Source organism: Taurulus bubalis (assembly GCF_910589615.1).
Source record: "Taurulus bubalis genome assembly, chromosome: 10".
Taxonomy (NCBI): Eukaryota; Metazoa; Chordata; class Actinopteri; order Perciformes; family Cottidae; genus Taurulus; species Taurulus bubalis.
The window spans coordinates 14,100,752-14,119,783 of NC_136598.1; the positions used below are offsets into that span (position 1 = coordinate 14,100,752).

The 19,032-nt window shown below is 44.3% G+C and overlaps 2 protein-coding genes across 2 annotated transcripts; one reads left to right on the top strand and one right to left on the bottom strand.

Moving 5' to 3' along the window:
* Positions 1 to 218: 218 nt before the first annotated feature.
* On the bottom strand, positions 219 to 1,817 carry fkrp (fukutin related protein; the record flags this gene model as incomplete). Its single annotated transcript, XM_079225246.1, has 1 exon — positions 219 to 1,817. One exon carries the CDS (start codon positions 1,815 to 1,817, stop codon positions 219 to 221), a length of 1,599 nt encoding a protein of 532 aa, XP_079081372.1.
* A 2,033-nt stretch (positions 1,818 to 3,850) lies between these two features.
* On the top strand, positions 3,851 to 17,965 carry strn4 (striatin, calmodulin binding protein 4; the record flags this gene model as incomplete). Its single annotated transcript, XM_079225228.1, has 18 exons — positions 3,851 to 4,165; positions 10,702 to 10,805; positions 10,977 to 11,053; positions 11,179 to 11,257; positions 11,416 to 11,601; positions 12,621 to 12,798; positions 12,924 to 13,080; positions 13,643 to 13,738; positions 14,033 to 14,154; positions 14,256 to 14,431; positions 14,575 to 14,622; positions 14,698 to 14,819; positions 14,901 to 15,068; positions 15,160 to 15,300; positions 15,396 to 15,494; positions 15,585 to 15,671; positions 16,885 to 17,067; positions 17,756 to 17,965. The coding sequence occupies 17 exons, from the start codon at positions 3,851 to 3,853 to the stop codon at positions 17,052 to 17,054; spliced, it is 2,325 nt and encodes a 774-aa protein (XP_079081354.1). The 3' UTR covers positions 17,055 to 17,067; positions 17,756 to 17,965.
* Between the last annotated feature and the right edge of the window lie 1,067 nt (positions 17,966 to 19,032).

A 19,032-nucleotide genomic window follows, 5' to 3' on the forward strand; every position in this document is an offset into this window, starting at 1 on the left:
TAGCATTAAAATACTGATTATAGAACAGATTTGACCAGGCATGAGATTGAACTGGTGGTATAGCTGTGGTCAAATTAACATCAAATGCAGTCATTTTGGAATATTAGTTTTCAGCCATCATCTTTTCTGCTGTTGAAAAATAATAAATTGAGGCAAAATAAAAAAAAGTGTTATTAGGTGAACAGATACAACATTAAAAGGGCTTTCGAGTCTCTATCTCATAATTTGCTTCTGTCCAGCCTCTTTTTTGAGGGGTTGGGATACTGGGGGTTCTCAATAACCCCCTCTCCAAACTTGAGCTCCAAGAAGCCTCGGTGGTTGTTCGGGCTGTAGGCAGTGACGCCGGCAAAAGACATGGGCACCAGCGGCTGCAGGAAGTGCTCTGGGAACTCCACGTCTTGTTTGTGCTCTGTCCATGTGTCTTTGGTCATGACACCATTACGTGGATAGAATGGCCACAGGTCAACGTGTAGGTGGTTGGCCTCGCTGTACTGGACTCTGTAGAAGTCTCCTTCCACTGCACGCTCCCAGACATAGCCGTTAGCATCCACAAGAGAGCCAGAGTCCAGGTTCTTCAAGTGATCACAGTTGGGTATATCCTCCAGGTAGATGCCCAGGTCCACATCATAATCCCATGGGATGATGTCCTGATGGCGAACGGCGCCCAGCAGGGTCCCCCCCTCGAGCCAGTAGCGCACACCTGCGGTCTCCAGGATATTGATAACATACTTGGTGGTTTCCCTGAGAGCACGCAGACAGCAGGGAGGTGTCCAGCGATCCAGATAAAGGTAGTCTGGAGTGTCATCCTGCACAGTGCCAAAGCAGCGAGGCGTCTCTTTACTGCAGCCAAACCACTGTTCCTTCCCATCAGCCAGCAGGAGACGCTTCAGACCAAAGCTCCTCATGAGCTTCCCAGTGGCCTCCTTCAGTCGAGTGTCGGCCTTCCACTGGTTGTGGGCCGAGCTGAAGAGGGGCCGATGGTTCGCGGCGAAACAGGGGCTCTCCAGAAGCTTGACCTTCCAGCCTCTCAAGGCAGTCTGGACGAAGAGCGAGGAGAAGAGGGGCCGCCCCACGGGGACAGAGAGATTAAAAAGATCCTCAGTGCGAATGAGGACAACTGCATCTCCTTGTAAAGCTGAACACACACTTCCGCTGCTCCCAGACGCAGCCGGTGAGTAAGTGGCCGTCCACTCTCTGAGGTTCACCCGCAGGTGAAGACACTGCACGGCAGACCGAGCTAGCACGGGTGCAGCTACCAGCCTCACGGGACCCCCACCCTCACCTTCCAACTCCCTGATCAGCCTCTCGATGGCCCGAGGTTGTTCCAACTCCACCCCGTCAGGCACTAGCAGCACAAACTCCGTCTGGACATGGAACTCTGGCCTGTGAGCTTGTGGTGGCTGGTCCGGGCTGGGGGAGAGGACTAGAAGGTGGGCGCCCTCTGGAAGCACCAAGGGAGGGTACGGAGACGTGTCTGCCACAGCCAGGAAGGGAAGCTCAGGTCTCTGGCGGAGGAAAGAGTTAGCCACATCCCCAACATAATTCTCAAAGTTTTCAAACTCCCTGAGAAGAACAGTTACACGTGGGCCACGACTGTGTCCTTCACCTCCAACCACTCCAGGCTCTACACCAGCTCCTACAGGCGCCCCGAGGCCTCCGCCCAGACCAGACACTGGAAGGGCAGCCCTCCTCGTGCCCCTGCCGAGCTCCTTCCTCTTGTCCATCATTTGCTGCTGAGCGCGGGACACATAGTAAAGAATGAGGAGGTTGAGGATGATGGCACCAGTCAACAGGCCCTGGCAGAGACTGATACGCATGGCAACTGATGTTTACTTTCCAGTTTCTATCAGGAGAAGTTTCAATTAAGAAATCCAGTGGTGGGTCTTAGGTCCCCATTAGTGAAATAGTAGAGGGATTACAGTTGAAGACAATCTGTGAAAGACAAACAAATTAAATTGTGCAGAGATTGTGTTATGCTTTTAATCCCACCGAGTTATATGTTTATAACAGCTGTATGAAGATATCATGACTGCATAGTACAATCTCATGCTTCCTTAAAATGACACAGATGACTGTTCTAATTTGAAAAAGTTAACAGTGCAGGTATAATCAGTTACTTTGAATGTAAAACTAGGACAGCACTAACTCAATGCAAGGTTATCTTTCTAAATAAGTCTAACTAACGGTAGCTGCATTATCAAGCAATTGAAACGGGCTGGTTAAATTCCCTACCACAACTCACCTTCATCTGGATGTATCGCTTTTTATTTTTACAAGGCAGTTATTTGCAGCCATTTGCATCGTGCATTACTATGTTATTGGAGGCATAAAGCGACGTTAAGCCTATTAACCTTGCTGCAATATAGGGTATTTGGTTTCCATGGTGGTCCATCTCAGCCAGCTCTGGTAGCATATGAGCAAACCTGGCTGAATCGTTAGCAGCAAACACGGAGATGAATCTGCATTGTTAGCTAACATTTGTGCGGTTGTGGTTGAAATCGATTCTCCAACATTTTAAGATTAAATGCACAGTGCACAGAATTCGCTTCAGAATATTTCATTGCTATGCAGTTTAACTCGAGCTCAATGAAACCCATCTGCACGAACGTAACACTAAGATACAACGTGTGCCGTGACTTCCGGCTCGGATCATTCAGAATAAAAGTGCAACAAAAAACACATTTTGCACAACAACTGCAAAATACTATTGCTGGATTTAAATTGATTCTCACACTATCATGTAATCTCTATTGCTCAACTATACACTGTAACCTACAATGTTGTTGATTTGGGATATTTGTAAAAACAATATATGAGTACAGTCTTCGCACTTGTACGACAAGTAGTACAATGAAGTGGATGTAGGTGGGTGATTATTTTTTTGGTGGTGAGAAACTGCTATGAATGTATCCACTTCCACTTAAAGCGCAGGGATGCCAACGGACCCGGTGCTGAAATCTTCAACCATCATCTTTTACAGTTAATTTTATATCTTGAACCGTTGGTATATGTAATGCATCATGTACATATATCCATGTGTATCTTACTGGTTAAAATCGAACATTTTAAAATATAGATTGCCATGTGTTAATGATGCTTCTGGGCGATTAAATCCATGTTTGTTGTATTCGAGTCCTATTAATAATAGATCTGCAACAACATTGTGACGTGCCGTGACCATACGTAGAGGAGGAAGACACGGGGTAAAACAAAATCACGGCGGAATTAAGACAAAATCACGGTCGACCCGTGAAGGACTTTTGTCGTGGAAACTTCCAACCGGAAACATAATCGTGGATACCGTTGGCTAACTGTACTGTCCTCAAACATCCTTGCTCATAAAATGGCAGGAAATGAATTCCCATAGCGACGTGTTCATTGTGTATTACTGCAAACACGGCCCTTTATTTGTCACCCACATCGGACATTCCCAATAGCCAACAGGAAACAAATCTGGGATGTACAAAATAAGAGTCGAAAACATCATGTTGAGTGTTTTGAGAGTGATAGACATTTAAAAACCTTATTCCCATGTTACTTTAGAGAACGTTTCCACGTGGGACTTCATGTTAAATGTGGCACGTTGGCGAATAAATAGGCCAGAATGTTACAAATATGTAACTTGATCATCGTACTTTATCTTGAAGGTTTAGGAGCGGAAGTGTAGTATTTTGTTAGCTGAATAGTAATTTTGCTCTGTGCGTGTGAGAAAGGCGATAAAAGAGGGTCGCCTATTGCGAAGTGCTGCTGGGTTGGAACAAGGGTACGAGGTACTTTTTTTAAATTATTATTGTTCGTACACTCGGCCCATTCACGCCTCCTTATCCTGGCGAAAGGTTGAACGGTTAAAATGGAGGCGGATAGATCCGGCGGAGGACCAAGCCCGAACTCCGGAGGAGGCGGCAGCGGAGCGGGGCGCAACCCAAACGGGCCCAAAGCAGCACCGGGCCAGGCGACGTCAGCTGCGGCGTCCGGAGTGATGGCAGCAGCAGCGGCGGCGGCGGCGGCAGCGGCCGGGGCCATGCCCGGATCGTCGCAGGCTCGGGAGCTACAGGACGGGGACTCGGGAATGACGCTTCCTGGGATCCTTCACTTCATCCAGTACGAGTGGGGACGCTTCCAGGCCGAGAAATACCGCTGGGAGGCGGAGAGAGACGAACTCAGGGTACATTTGCTTTTTTTAATCATTTAGCCTGTTGTTGCAACGTTAATGCCGAATAAAGGCCAGGACAGATATTGCAGGCGCTCTACTAGTGTTGCTTTGTGACAGTACACATGCCCTACAATCAATCAGTTTTGGGATGCCAACATGCTAATAGGCTAACATTACACCCTATCATATTGTGTTATTACTAGGCTAAATGACAATGAAGGGGCTGTGTGACCTCCAGCGGATGGTCACCTAAAGCCAAACAGCCACAGGCTATAATACACTGTATTTTCCCGGAGCATTATTAGTGCATTTGCCCTTCAATCTGACATAAAATCAGTTACATGTCACTCACAAACATATACTCCACCAAGTTAGATGAGATGGGTCAGCCTACAAAAGCAAACAAGATACCCAGCAAATAATAAAGGGTAGGTAAACAGAGTTGAGGTTACCTTGCAGTGTCTGTTTGACATCATTGTGCACATCAAACACATGAATGTACCAGATAAAGAGGGGTGGAATTTTTGGCATGTGTATGAAGTATTGATTGTAAGTTGGCTCATCCGGGTTTTTAGTAAGTTATCTGTGGCTGTTCATTTGAGGTTAAAAGGGGTTGATAGCTGTGAGTTTCCTTTAAATCACTGCACTTTATAATCAGTAATGTAAGGCATCAGCTGTGAAAGTGGTGTTCATACTTAGGGAAAACCCCTATTTAAAATGAAGCAGAGTGAGAGAAAGTGATCATGGTGACCTTTTGTAATTTAGACTTCCACTCTAGTCGTGTACACCACCAGACTGCCAGCAGTTTTTGAATGAAATATCTTCTGATAAAGTTCCTTGAGGCACAATCTTGACAAATAGGGGTTTGTAGTAAAAGTGTAATAAACGTGTATATCTGGTGGCATTTAATGGCAATCCACATTTTGCATTAGGGCCTGTATCACTCACAGATGGAGGAGTCAGAGGGGTTTGGTGCATGGGCAGGGTTGAGTATGTAATGCCAGTGTATTTATCAGCATCATTCACACTCATTTGATTTTGTACCATCCCTCAAAAAACTAGGCCTAACGTTGTACTGACTGAAGGTAAACAATATGACCTGCCACTTACAAACACACATTTGCTGTCTGTCTTTAGGTTAGATAAGTATGCTTTTGGCCTTTAAAGTTCATCAATTTGAGTCCCTGAAATGTCCAGAAAGATCTATACGAATGTGAGTCAATGTCATGGAAAAGATCCTTAAGCAAAGCATGAGTCACCTAATGGTGCCAGTTATTCAGAGACTGACAGCAGAAGACAGAGGTTGTACTATGCAACATTCCTATATGCATGTATAACTGTGTGAGGCAGAGCATTGCTGGGCATGATTATGCTTACTCATCAAATTGTTCCAGGATTAAGGCAGGTTAGGAAAACATACAGACATTCAAAGATGTTTTCGCTCTGCGTTTGGAATGAAAAGACGAACAGTTCCTCTTTTCATTCCTAAACCCATATGTGGTCTTTTTGTAACCACAGTGCCGTTGTAATTAGGACAAACTATCTTCTGGAGTTCATTAGCTTGACAAAACCACAGGATTTTTTTTTTTTTACATTGCTTATCTTCTGTCACTCTGCTTCTCACTTTGCCCCCGACTTAAACCTAGCTATAAATAGGAGCCTGGATAAAATATGGATGAACGATAACAAACTGGTTGTGCTTGGTGCTTTTATAGTCGTGTGTGGGAATGGAAGGTAGAAGCAGTCCATCGCTATGTCCAACACGCCATTAGTGCTTGTTATAGAACTTTGTTTGTGTGTGCGTATTCCTGCTCATGGCCTGGTTTCACGGGTACAATTATCCCCACGTCCTGTGCTGAGAGAAAGAGAGGATCGCCGGAGTGCAAGGCTGAGAAATTGACCTAGCTTACATTTTAACACCCACAGGCCTCCAGCTTGTGTTGCCAGCATGGTGGCAGGGCTCTCTCACCATGCCAGTTAACATTCGCCCCTGGCCATGTCCTGAGTGTATGCAGCACCATAATATACGTGTGTCCATCGTCTGCTCACATGTCGACTACACATGACCTTTTGTGCTTTATGGCAGGCAGAGGGCAAGAAAGCTGCAAACAAAAATCTTAGATGCCAGCAGCAGTAAAACCATCACCAATATTTGAGATAAACACTATCATTTACGACTGTGTGCCTTTTTGTGCGACGGCGTGGATGTCTGTTTGTAGCATAGCTTGTCTCTGTGAGACTGTAATACATGTGCTGTCTTTGCGAGTGTGTTTTTGGTGTGAAACGCCACCTGTGGTATCGTGTCTCCCATGACATGCCAGGAATGACAGCCCTCCCCTCTCTTGGCCAGGTGGGACGTCCCAGCAGCACCATGGGACAAGCTGCACAGGGGACAGGTGGCACTGGCCTTGTCTCTTTGTCCTTCAGGCACACAAGAAGCTTTTTTTCCAGTGTATTCTATCAAATTACACGACTAGTGCACTGTGTGCGAACAAGCTTGTTTTTTGTCTGATCCTCATTATAATTTAATGGGCAAACAGACTATGCAGCAGACATCAAACCAAGTCACTGCTCTTATTCGACAGGGAAAAGGGCGGACCTCTACCTGTTCCTCTTTGAACTATTCTCATTTCAATCTATTTAATTGTATTAACCATGTCATCGTTGTGCAGAACAGATTACTGGTGACCCATATGACATCACTTCCTGTTGAGTATGGCCCAGAGGGCCCCCGAGTACACATCTCTAATTAAAAGCTCTGTGCTCTCAGGCATGACACACATATGACATCTATATGTACTGCATTATTACAGTGTGCCTCCCACCCGCGGCCACTTACAAAGCTCCTGTTCTATACGAGTTGTTAAAAACTCCCTCTTGTATTTCTCAATTTCTTTCCTAACTTTTCCCCTGAAATCTTTATTATCTTTTTTTTTCCCTCCCTTATTCTACACATTCATGACATGCAGTATTTTTGCTTCCCAATGCTTATCAAGCATTTTCTAATCAAAACACAGGCAGCAAGCCCAATTTTCTAAGATGTCATTCTCTAGCTCAAACACGCATGCACGCGCGCGCACAGTGCTCTCTGACACGCTCCATCAAAGCGCACTGTCCCAGAAAAGTTCATTGCTCTACTTGTTGGCTCATGGAGTCTCTCATGGGGATGAAGGGTTGAGAAGATGGAGGGCGGCCAGTGGAGGAGGAAAGCTGCCCTTGACCCTGTTCTGCAGCTATTAGAGGGGGGCTGTCGGAAAAGGCTAAATGTGTCAGCTCTCCATGTTACAACAAACCCTGGAAAGGTCAGCAGCAGTTGGCCACGCTGAGGAAAACCCACCCACAGGAAGGAGAGATCAGATGGCGCGACAGGTTAGGCTCCTTACAAGGTTCCATTGTTAGTTTGGTTTGTTTACCAACATCATACAAAGAAAACAACCACAGTGTCAATGTTAGCAGAGGGCTATATCAAACGACAACCAAAAGACTAGCGAATGGTTTTGTGACTCCTCTGCATGGGTTGGTTTTAAACATGGATCAGTATTTTACTTGAGTCTAACTCTCTTTGTAAATACTGAGATGTCTTTTGACCTGCTGTCCCATTTTGGCTCTTATTTAATGTGTCAGTTTATTGATAAGACCACCTTTATGTGCTGATGAATGGACTGCCTTGTTTCACTTTTGTTGGCTCAGGCCCCCCTCATGACTAAAAACAAGCATGTCCCAATCTAAACCAGACAAAGGACAGTATAACACAGGCCAGTGAAAAAACAAAACAAAGGTGTTTATTAAAAATAGTACTCATGTTTTTTTTAATGTATTCACACACCTTGATCGGAGCTGTTAGTTGTAGAACCTCATTTTAAAAGCGTATCTATTGGAAGCTGCATTTCTTCTTGTCCCTGCAACAGCCAATGTGTGCTGTAGTAAATTAATCCACTCTGACATCAGATTTTACCCTCTGAACCTCATTACCAGTCCACTTTCAAAGAAAAATGACAAGTAAAACCACGTCAGAGCCAAATAATGAGCAGTTAAGTAATAGATCAAGAATGGCACCACGCAATAACCCCTCTGACACACTAATCCCTCTCTTTTGGCTACCTTTATGTATGTGGGAAAGGCAGCTCTAACAGTGTGCTCTCATTGTTGGTATTTGTGTGTGTGTGTGAGTGTGTGAGTGTGTGAGTGTGTGAGTGTGTGAGTGAGTGAGTGTGTGAGTGTGTGTACACGCACATACATACAGCCGTGGCTTTACTTGGGCCAGCAAAGCAGTGACAGGGATTTAAGGTATTGTGCACTACTGGGAACTTGTCCTTCTAGGAACACAGTTGTGTGACACTGGCGCACAGGGGTGGGATGTTATCTCTGCGTGAGAGCAGGTTGCAGCTCGTCTGTGTGTGTGAGCAGGAGTAGAAACGCGTGCCCTGCCCCTGAAGGAAGAAGCAGACGCATTCCTTTTAGAGGTAGAAATCACAAAGCACTTTGCTGATTCGAATAATTTAGTTCAAAGAGCAGAATAGTCTCTGACTATTGACTTTGTTAGTTTGAGCTTAGTGGTGGAATCACTGTTCAAATGTAAAGGATCAAATCACTGGTCACACTAGGGTGACATTACTGTGACCGTTTAGATTGAGCTACTTTGGGCTTTTTTTTCGTTCACTTCAGTTCAAATTCGGCTGACATAGGAACTGTTCACAGGAGCTCGGGACTCACCTATCTGTATGTTTTTAACCAGAAATGTTTATCAATGCTGAGCTGACAGTGTTGTTGTCACCCACCAAAAAGTGGTCAAGTCAGCACTCAGGATTCTGGGTTAAGGATTTATTTATTTGAGGACCTTGTGTTCCATTCTGTCCCTTCTTCGTACCCACGTTGACTCTCCTGGATAAACAGCAGGCAACAGCATCAGACCAGTTATTTGTCATTATTGTTGATGCCAGGTCAACCTTTAATGTTACCCTTACTTTGCCATTTTATTTTGAAGATACATTTTTAATGCATTATGACACTTTTTTTCTAGAAAAACAGCCTGCTTGGCTTGTATTTTAGCATATTAAGCATTTTTATTTGCTTCTGATGCACTGGAACAAGAGCTTCTACCATTACAAAACACAACAACTACGCAATTACTACTTGTGTGCAGCTGGAAAATCTCAGCTAACTAGCTGTTGTAGCTAACCCTATGCCAGCTGCTCCTTCGGCCACATAACCACAGCAAATGACATGTTACACGGCTGTTTATACAAGGCAAAGCAGATTTTGTGTTTCACTCGTCCTCCTGGCTTGTTGAATACATGGACGATTTGCTATTCAACCTTTCCTTTCAGTGCTCCTGATAAAATACGTGAATTAATTATTATTTACGATTACCATTATTTACTTATGAAATACAGATATGCAGTTCAGTTTTTAAAACCTCTTTGGACATGTATGCAGTGTGGACATGCTAGCTTTGACAATTATCTCCAAACTTCTCATATAAAATCACATTGTATTAATCAGGATTAGTCAGCAGTATTAAGGTTTGCTTGGCGTGTGTGCGTGTGTGCGTGTGTGTGTGCGTGTGTGTGCGTGTGTGTACGTGTGTGTACGTGTGTGTACGTGTGTGTGTGTGTGTGTGTGTGTGTGTGTGTGTGTGCGGATGATTGACTACCCTCTCAAGTAGAGTTTTTAGACTGTTCCACTTTTATGGAACTGCGTGTGGGAGCTGACTTGTGGACACACACAGGGATGTGCAGAGGAGAAATGGACTGTAAAACAACAGTCATTAATGCTATTGTGCCTGTGAATACCTGCATGCAAATCCTGAGATTAGAAACAGGGGTAGGCTTTTTTAACCTACTTTTGACTGGGATCAGAGTTGTTTTATTGCCTGGGGTAACCACAGTTTTGTGAGGCATCTCTTGGTGCAAAACATAGCATGCTTTGAACTTATGATACAAACCTTTCTCATCACTCCGGCAGCCCTTTCACATCTTTGTCAAGTCTGATGCCTAACCCAAGGGAAGACCCTGTCTAAAGATAGCCCTTTTCAAATCTTCACCCTACATTCTCTCATTATTATGTTTTTTTTTCTTCCATTTTTCGCCGAATGGCAAGAGTGGGCAGTGAACATCTCTTTCCTCAAGTTAAGAATTTTATGAGCTCAGTTGAGGAAGGAAAATGAGAAGGGAACCACACAAAGAAAGGATGTGTCTTAAAAGAGGGTATTTGAATTTGGCCGGTGTGTATCTTGTTTTTCCTCCTCTGCAGATGCGCACTGAGGCTTCGGTTAGAAGAAGTTTAAAAATACGAGCTCTGTTCCACAACCCTCTACTTATTCCTCTGGGTTCTCAGAAGTCGTGTTTGCTATGCTTGTCACATCTAAATGTTTCCTTCACGGCCTCTGCTTGTGATCTCTGTTGATATCAAATGCTTTTCTAGCTTTAATTGAGAAAGCACACGCTGCAGTTATCATGTCAACATAAATTGACATTGTATATGCTTGCGAGTGTGTGCCTTTTTTGAAGGAACGTTGTGTTCCTTACCATCCTGTACGTGTGTTTCAGGCTCAGGTGGCATTCCTACAGGGTGAGAGGAAAGGGCAGGAGAATATGAAACAGGACCTGGTGAGGCGGATCAAGATGCTGGAGTACGCCCTCAAACAAGAGCGGTAAGAAAAATGACAGGAAACTCCATTCTGTCCCTGTGTCCTCGTGTCTGTTATTCACTCAACCTTCTGTCATACTGTTTTGCATGCTGAAGAAACAGTGATTTGATGGTGAAAGGTTTTCCTGTATTTGCCTGTAATGCTGCCCTCTGGTGGTGTTTTGTGGGGTTGCAGGGCTAAGCATCAGAAGCTGAAGACAGGAAATGACCAGAGTTCCGGAGACAAAAAACCAGAGACAGAAGCAGACCAACGTATGTTTAACACATCTTATGCACTCTCTTACTTATGCTTTACTTTCAGAGCAACTAAAAATGTCTACTTTTACCTTCTTTCTGCTAACGCGTTGCATCACTATTGACCAATCTGTTTTCTGTAGTTCCCAATGGGCCGGCTGAGTCAGACTCTGAGCCAGCCAATCAGATGTCCTGGAAAGAGGGACGTCAGCTACTACGCAAGTAAGGCCTCTCTGTCAACAACTCCTTTTTATTTCGGTACCAACTTATGTAGTCCATTAGTACTTTATCATTGGTGATAAACTTGTGATCTTGACTAGAATGATTGATTTATATGTGGGTGAATATTAATTACCCTGTGTTTCTTCCGGTGAATGTAGATATCTTGAAGAAGTGGGTTATTCAGACACCATCCTGGACATGCGATCTAAGCGCGTGCGCTCGCTGCTTGGGCGGAGCAGCCCCGAGGCTAACGGGCCTCCACCCAGTGAAATCTGTCCTGAGCCCGAGCCCCGGGCAGGTGGAGAGTCGATGTTGGTTCGACAGATAGAGGAACAAATCAAGAGGTGAGACTGTGGAAGCTGATAGAATCTCTCTGCTGTTGCTCCTCTAATCAGAAAAGTGAAGACACCCACAGTTTGCAACACAAGGCCCAAATCATGACGCTTCTAATGATTTAAAAACAGAGAACGACATTTTCTTTTGTTTTTGTTGTTTTCTTGAATAAATCATTTACAGTTAGGATCTTTCATACCTGCGACTGCTATAAGACTGTTTTTTTCCCCCCACTGCTTTTTTTCCCCCACCTAAAGCAAATGTGTTAGTCATGCGGTTCTTCTGTTGTAAAATATTAACATGGCCTAATTTACACATTATGACAATCTGATTATCTATTGACAGACATGACATGTCTTTTTACACGAGACAGCTGCCATTGGCAACTTTTGTAACTAGCATTTGTCTGTAGCAGAAATGTGAAACTGTGAAAAAACAGCACACCCTTATCTTAAAAGCTTGGTAACAAAAAGCTATCCCGGTCATTGCACAGAAAATATATGTAGCTATCAGGCAGGTTTAATATATATAATATAGAATTATCAAAATGTCTGAGACTGTCGCTCAGTGGTGAGCAGCGTCGTCCTTCAATCAGAAGATCGGCGGTACGATCCCTTAGCCCGTGTCGATGTGTCCTTGGGCAAGACACTTAACCCCAAAATTGCTCCCGTAGCTGTGCCTACGGTGTGTGACTGTTAGTTAGTCCTGATGGGCAGGTGGCTCCTCCCATCCGTGTATGAATGATGACAAGTATTGTGAAAGCGCTTTGAGTGTTCGGTAGACTAGAAAAGTGCTATACAAGTACAGGTCCATTTACCATTTAATGGTTAACTAGGAAAGTAAAATGCACCCATAAAACCTTTTTTATATTCTACTGTAATGTAGACTGCTGTGGCCAAACTTCCTATAATATGGTATTATATAAGTATAATTGAGGTCATCCTGCCACCCTGCGCAAGATATTGACTTAAAAATTATTTTCTTCCCTTATTAACTGGAGTGGAGACAATAATTGTCTGTGCATTTGTAGGAACGCGGGCAAGGAAAGCTCTCAGGAACGTCTGGGCGGCTCGGTGCTCGATAAGATCCCCTTCCTGCACGGCTGTGAGGACGATGATGAAGACGACAGTGACGAGGAGGATGACTTCCAAGGCATGGCCACTGACTGCATCGATGGACCGCGAAAGAACAAGAAGTCTCGTGTAAAGGTACGACCAGTGATTAGGAATAACATGAGGAAGATGAGGAACATTTAATGACTAAACACAAACGGCAAACTTTGTTCGTGACTAATCGCGTAGTAAACCCTCATCTCCGCTGTGTTCGTGTCCAGATGCCTTCGGAGCCCATGACCACAGACCTGGACCCGGAGGACGAGGGGGACGAAGACGACTCGGAAGATGCCCTCAGTGAATTTGACTTCCTGGGCTCGGGGGAGGATGGGGAGGGGGCGGGAGAGGCCCGGATCTCGGGGGACGGACGGGAGTTAGGTACGCTGCTGCCATAGCAACATCATCAGCACAGCACTGCCAGAATCACTGCCACCAGTGTATCTGTCTTTTTTGCCCCCCCCCCCCACCCCCTCCCCGCTCACTTTTTTTATCTTTTACTTCTCATTGTGTCCTGGCATCTCTTCTTGTCAATAAAACCAACCTCTTTTCCCAACCACCTGTCTCTCTGTCCTGTTTCACGAGCTGTCAGTCTGTGATTCTTGAGAGCGGTGTAGCTGTCATCTCTGTCTGTAGATGTATTTTCTGTGGTGCGGGGTCATTTCAAAGGTTGCCAAGCATGCTGCCTTCTCTTTTTTTTAATGTGCACATTTCATTCTTTGAGTCATATTTACACTGTGACCCTGTGCTCTTATTGATTTCAAATTCATATTATTTTTTTATTGTTTGAGTGTATGTTTTGTATTTAAAGAATGAAGTCTATCTTTTTGCCTCTGTCTACATCCGTCTGTCTCTCATCTGTCCGTCTGCTGGCCTCTCCAACCGTCCTCCGCCCCTCTGCATGACTGGATGTTTTGTGTCTCTCTCCTCTTGCCGGGTTCAGAGAACCGCAGGAACAAGTTACAAGGCATGATGTCGGACTTCCCCCCTAAACCCACCCCGCCCCCCTCTGTATCAGGACAAGCTCGCCCCGGGGAAGGTAAGACTGCTCCACCATATATGCCCCATCGAAAACCGTAGACTACCCTCTACTATCCTACACGCTTGATTGTAGCTTAGACGTTAAACCCCAGAAATGTCTGTGTAGGTGTAAACGTACAAACTGCTCCTTTAAATATTTCCTCTGATAAACTGTGGGAGTATTGAAACACAATTTATGAACGCTTGCTTGGGAGATCTAAGATGTATTGCTACATTTGACATTTTCTTCATCTTGGCCTGTATTTATAGGGCCATAATGTTTTGTGTAACTCTTGTGCTTTTTCACCTCCAGGTGGCGCCCTGGGTTTCTCCTCTGACGTCTTCATTATGGATGCCGTTGGAGGAGGAGGAGACATGAACCTGGGTGAACTGGCTGACCTCACCGTTGCCAATGACAATGATCTCTCCATGGATGTAATTACACATTCGTTCTGGTCAACACACAGGATTGTAATACAACGTGCACAGGATGTGTGAATATTGACTCTTTCTTTTTAAATCTGTTATCCTGTCAGATGCAAGATAACAGAGAGGAGTTTAAGAAGACATGGAACCCTCGTTTCACACTACGCAGCCACTTTGATGCCATCCGCGCTTTGACCTTTCACCCCAGTCAAGCGGTGCTGCTCACGGCCTCTGAGGATGGCACTCTAAAACTGTGGAACCTCAACAAGGCCATGCACTCTAAAAAGTAAGAATCCATAGATCCACATGGAGTGAAGACAATGTATATAGCTATTTTTACACTTACAACTCCCTCCAAGCAACGTACAAATGTAAACTCAAACACAGCAAAGAGAAGAAGCAAATGTATACGATTGCCTCCCTCCACAGGAACGCAGCGTTGGATGTGGAGCCCATCTACACATTTAGAGCACACAGGTGAGTTGAGTACAAATCCAAACCCATACCAAACACGGATGCAGTGCAACCACTGATGCCTCTCTTTATGTCCAGTGGCGCTGTTCTGTCGCTGACCATGAGCGAGGACGGAGAATCCTGCTACAGCGGGGGTCTAGACGGAACTGTCAGATGTTGGAAGATGCCAGACCTCAATGTGGATCCTTATGATAACTATGGTCAGCCATTATCAACTGCAGAATAAGAATGATTTTCCAATTTAGAAATGCATTTTTTAATATGTGCGCTTGTCCATTCAGATCCTGGCATCGAGAGCAGTGTGCTAGCCGGGCACGAGGACAGCGTGTGGGGTCTAACTTACTCAGCTGTTCACCATCGTCTCGCCTCATGCTCAGCTGATGGCACCACTCGCATCTGGGACCCTCAGAGCTCTGCTCCCTGCCTGTCTGTCTTCAATAAGGAGAGAGGTAGATGTCTGTGTTGAGTGTGAAGATGTGCGTTTTGAGCTTTGTATTGTGTCCATGCCTCACAACTTGATCATCTCACGTCTTCTCCCAGAGCACGGAACGCCCACCTCAGTAGCCTTTGTGGCCACTGACCCCAACCAGGTGGTTGTGTCATACGACGCAGGTGAGACGCTGCTCTACGACCTCAACACAGAGCAGAGCATCACTGCACTAGAGACACAGACCAAGGATGGTATGTTCTGGCCTGTTTTGTAACCCGCTTTGACATAAAAAGTAGTAGAAAAAACAGATCAGATTCAGAAGCAGTTGTTTGTCTTCCTTTTGCAGGCAGTGAGCTGATCAACCGTGTGGTCAGTCACCCGTCTGAGCCCGTCTCCATCACCGCACATGAGAACCGCACCATCCGCTTCCTAGACAACAAGACAGGTATCTGCATGTCTTTTATTTGTACTGGTTATCTGGTCATTTCTGGAATGTGAACGCACCTAAATAAGCTTGTTTTGTGTATTCAAACAGGTAAAGTTGTCCACTCAATGGTGGCTCACCTGGATGCGGTCACCTGTCTCACTACAGACCCTAAAGGCACTTACCTCATCTCTGGCAGTGAGTACCACTCAGCTTTACTGTGTCCTTATTAGGGATGGGTATCGTTTGGGTTTTTTCCGATACCGGTGCTAAACCGATACTTTTAAAACGATACCGGTGCCTAAACAGTGCCTGAACCGATACTTTTTTATTGCCAAGACAATTTTTTTTTCTTCAAATTGAACAATATATTAACTGTTTAAAGTATACTAGAAATATAAATAAATACATACAAAATATACTTGACTTCAAACTACAGCTTCAAACCTTTTAACTTCAAACTATAAACAATATATATTTAAAAAAAGAACAGACACAAGCATCAGGTGGCCTGATGGGACCGTGTGCAACAGAACTCAGACACTGTTGGATTCTACAAACTGCTGCTTTACTGGACTACACGTCACCATTAATATCAACATGAGAGCTTTGTTCCAGCAAGCTGAGGACGGACGTTCAAAAGCTCGTGCTCGTGTCTCCAGCGATCTCGCGCGCTGTGTGTGTGTGTGAGCGCTGGAAGCCCCGCCCCCTTAAGCCCCGCTCTGCATGCAGGCAGACAGAGCGCCGCAGCGAGTGCACTCTCATCCGCGCTATTTTAATAATCGTTTTTAGCGTGCGGGTACCGCGCTACCTTTTTAGTATCTATATACCGTGCAATTTTTCAGAGTAGTGTAAAAAAAAAAGTATTTAAATCGGCTCAGGCACCGGAAGGAAGCACCGAAATCTGCGTTGCTTTTCGGTCCGGTAGGTACCGGACGTGTTGGAACTGTTCTCGGTACCCAACCCTAGTCCTTATTTAGCTGAACACCTTAGGATCGGGCTTCCTAATTTTCAAAATCCATAAACTATTGTCTTATTCCCAAATCACTCCACTCTCTATTTTCATATAACATCATTGTACCCGGAGAGACATTTTAATGCCAACAGTTTATGTTAATATTGAGTCCATTCTGTACACAAGTGTGTACACAATTGATAAATATGTAGTGGGAATTTTAAAAAGAAGTGATGAAAATACAATTTTTCAAGTCATCAAACTCATGTTTAGATAGAATGAAACAATCAGAAAGCCTCACAATCAGTAGTCTCTCTAAAGTCACACTATATTGCATGCAATGTCTTAAGTCTAGTTTTTAAAAGAATACAAAGCATTTCTTTACATTGCACTCCACTGTGGTCTTTGTCCCTGTACCATTGTCTTTGTTTTCACCCGCTCTCTGCCCCCCTGCAGGCCACGACTGTTCGGTGCGCCTGTGGATGCTGGACAACAGGACGTGCGTGCAGGAGATCACGGCTCACAGGAAGAAGCACGACGAGGCCATCCATGACGTGGCCTTCCACTCCTCACAGCCCTTCATCGCCAGTGCCGGCGCAGATGCACTTGCCAAGATCTTTGTCTGACAGCACTGTCGTGGTGAGACGGGGGTCACGTTTTTTGACAGAAAGCCTGTATTACAAAATAGGGAGGTGGAGTTTGATAGCAGGATATTTAACAGGCAATGAAAGGTTTAAGGAAAGTCTATTAGATTGGATTGGGAATTGTAATACTATGAGCTTAAGTCAGGATATCTCTGCCCCCATTGCTTCTCTTTTGACCTTTCATTTTAAAAACCCGTCTCCTGCTAATCCTTCATCTTTATGAAAGTGCAATACTAAATGAAGTGTTGGAGAACACCTTTCATCTGTATGAGTAAAGTAGTTTCCCCAAGTCTCTATTTAATCTCATAATCAGAAATCAGAATCAGATAACATATGGATAGCCTCAATTTCTAAGTAAATCTACAGTTGACAGAAGCACATTCCCCCTTTAACAGAATTGAAAAATGTCCAGTTTCTTTGAGAATTCATTGAGCTTCACAAAATGGCTTCAACTCGTATGTTTTGGTTGAATCCTCTCTGGCTTAAAATGTTCAATTTATCTTAAACTTCTTTAATGGCTACTTTTTACCCCCACTAAAAAATCCCATTACCCTCAAAATGTTCTATAACTCTAAATGACCAAACCGGATAGGTTTTTTTAAATTACAGAATTACTGCATGTCAATGTTAGAAGTAGTTCTGAATGGCTGTTGGTCTAACTCTGTTTGTTTCTGCCATTTTAGAGTCCTAATTAAAAACAACTGGGCCAAAGGAGACTGAAGACTACAGTGGACAACCGCTTACACACACACACACACACACACACACACACACACACACACACACACACACACACACACTTGTCCTGCACCCCACTGGCTGGGTCATTGCCACAGGACATCACCTCCTCTCCATTTTCCACTCTACTCTGATGCCTCAGTGACTTCTTGTAATACTAATCATATCGCTTTTTTATAAAAAACCCCGCTGCTTCTTTTTTCAAATAATCATATTTGGAGTAACACTTTTCTACACTACAATTCTGTTCTGCTTTTTTTTCATTCTACCAACACTTATTACAAACCTGTGTGTGTGTGTGTGTGTGAGTGTTTTGTGAGCTTGAACTGCTGACACATTACTCACACGGAGAAACCATCAAGGAAACGCTCGCACTGCCCAGCACACACGATGCACCACTGCGCGCATTTCAGTTGAGATCTCAAGATAACAAATTGCTTGTGGCTAACATGCATATGTAGACATGACTAATAACAGTTATCTTTCCCAGTGTTGGCAGAAAACACCTGACCAGCGTCCTAAATGGGAATCAATGTATTACATTCCAAAGACTGCAGGTAGAGTGTGTGTGTGGTGTCGTATTCAGGTTTGGAGAATGTTAACGTGGCTGTGTGTGATGTGAGGAACCATTAGACAGTTAACCAGTGTTGAACAAATAGCTTTAATTTTCACTTTATGGCCAAGTATCATTGTATGTATGAGTATTATAATGTCCCCATGATTTGTGAGATGGAATGTCACTCTGCTGTACAAGATGAATGAACATATTTCCGCAATCATGGTCCATTTCTACAAATGTGCAGTTTGAACCCTGTAGACTGATGATCTCACGACACATTAACCAGCTAACGGTAGACATCACGAGAGTGCAGTTAAAGTCAGGTGACTTGCAGAGGTTGTGAGGCCGGGCTGTATGCTCCCGACAAATGACACAGATTGTGTCATTTGGTGCTTTTTACTGTACAGAAGAGTGTGTTCGTATATGCACTAGTTAAATCACGGTGCTATGAAAGACCTCGCTAGTCTTAAGTCAGAATCAGGGAGCGGTTTTGTGTGTACGTGTGAGAAAGAGAGACTGTGTTTCTCACTCATCGGACTATAGAGAGAATCTGCTTTTTAAATGACATTTCATTGATTAATCATTTCAATAGCTGTGGTCACATTTTAGAATTAACTGTTACCGTCTCTCATTAGAGATGTTAATAGTGTCACCATTGATCGT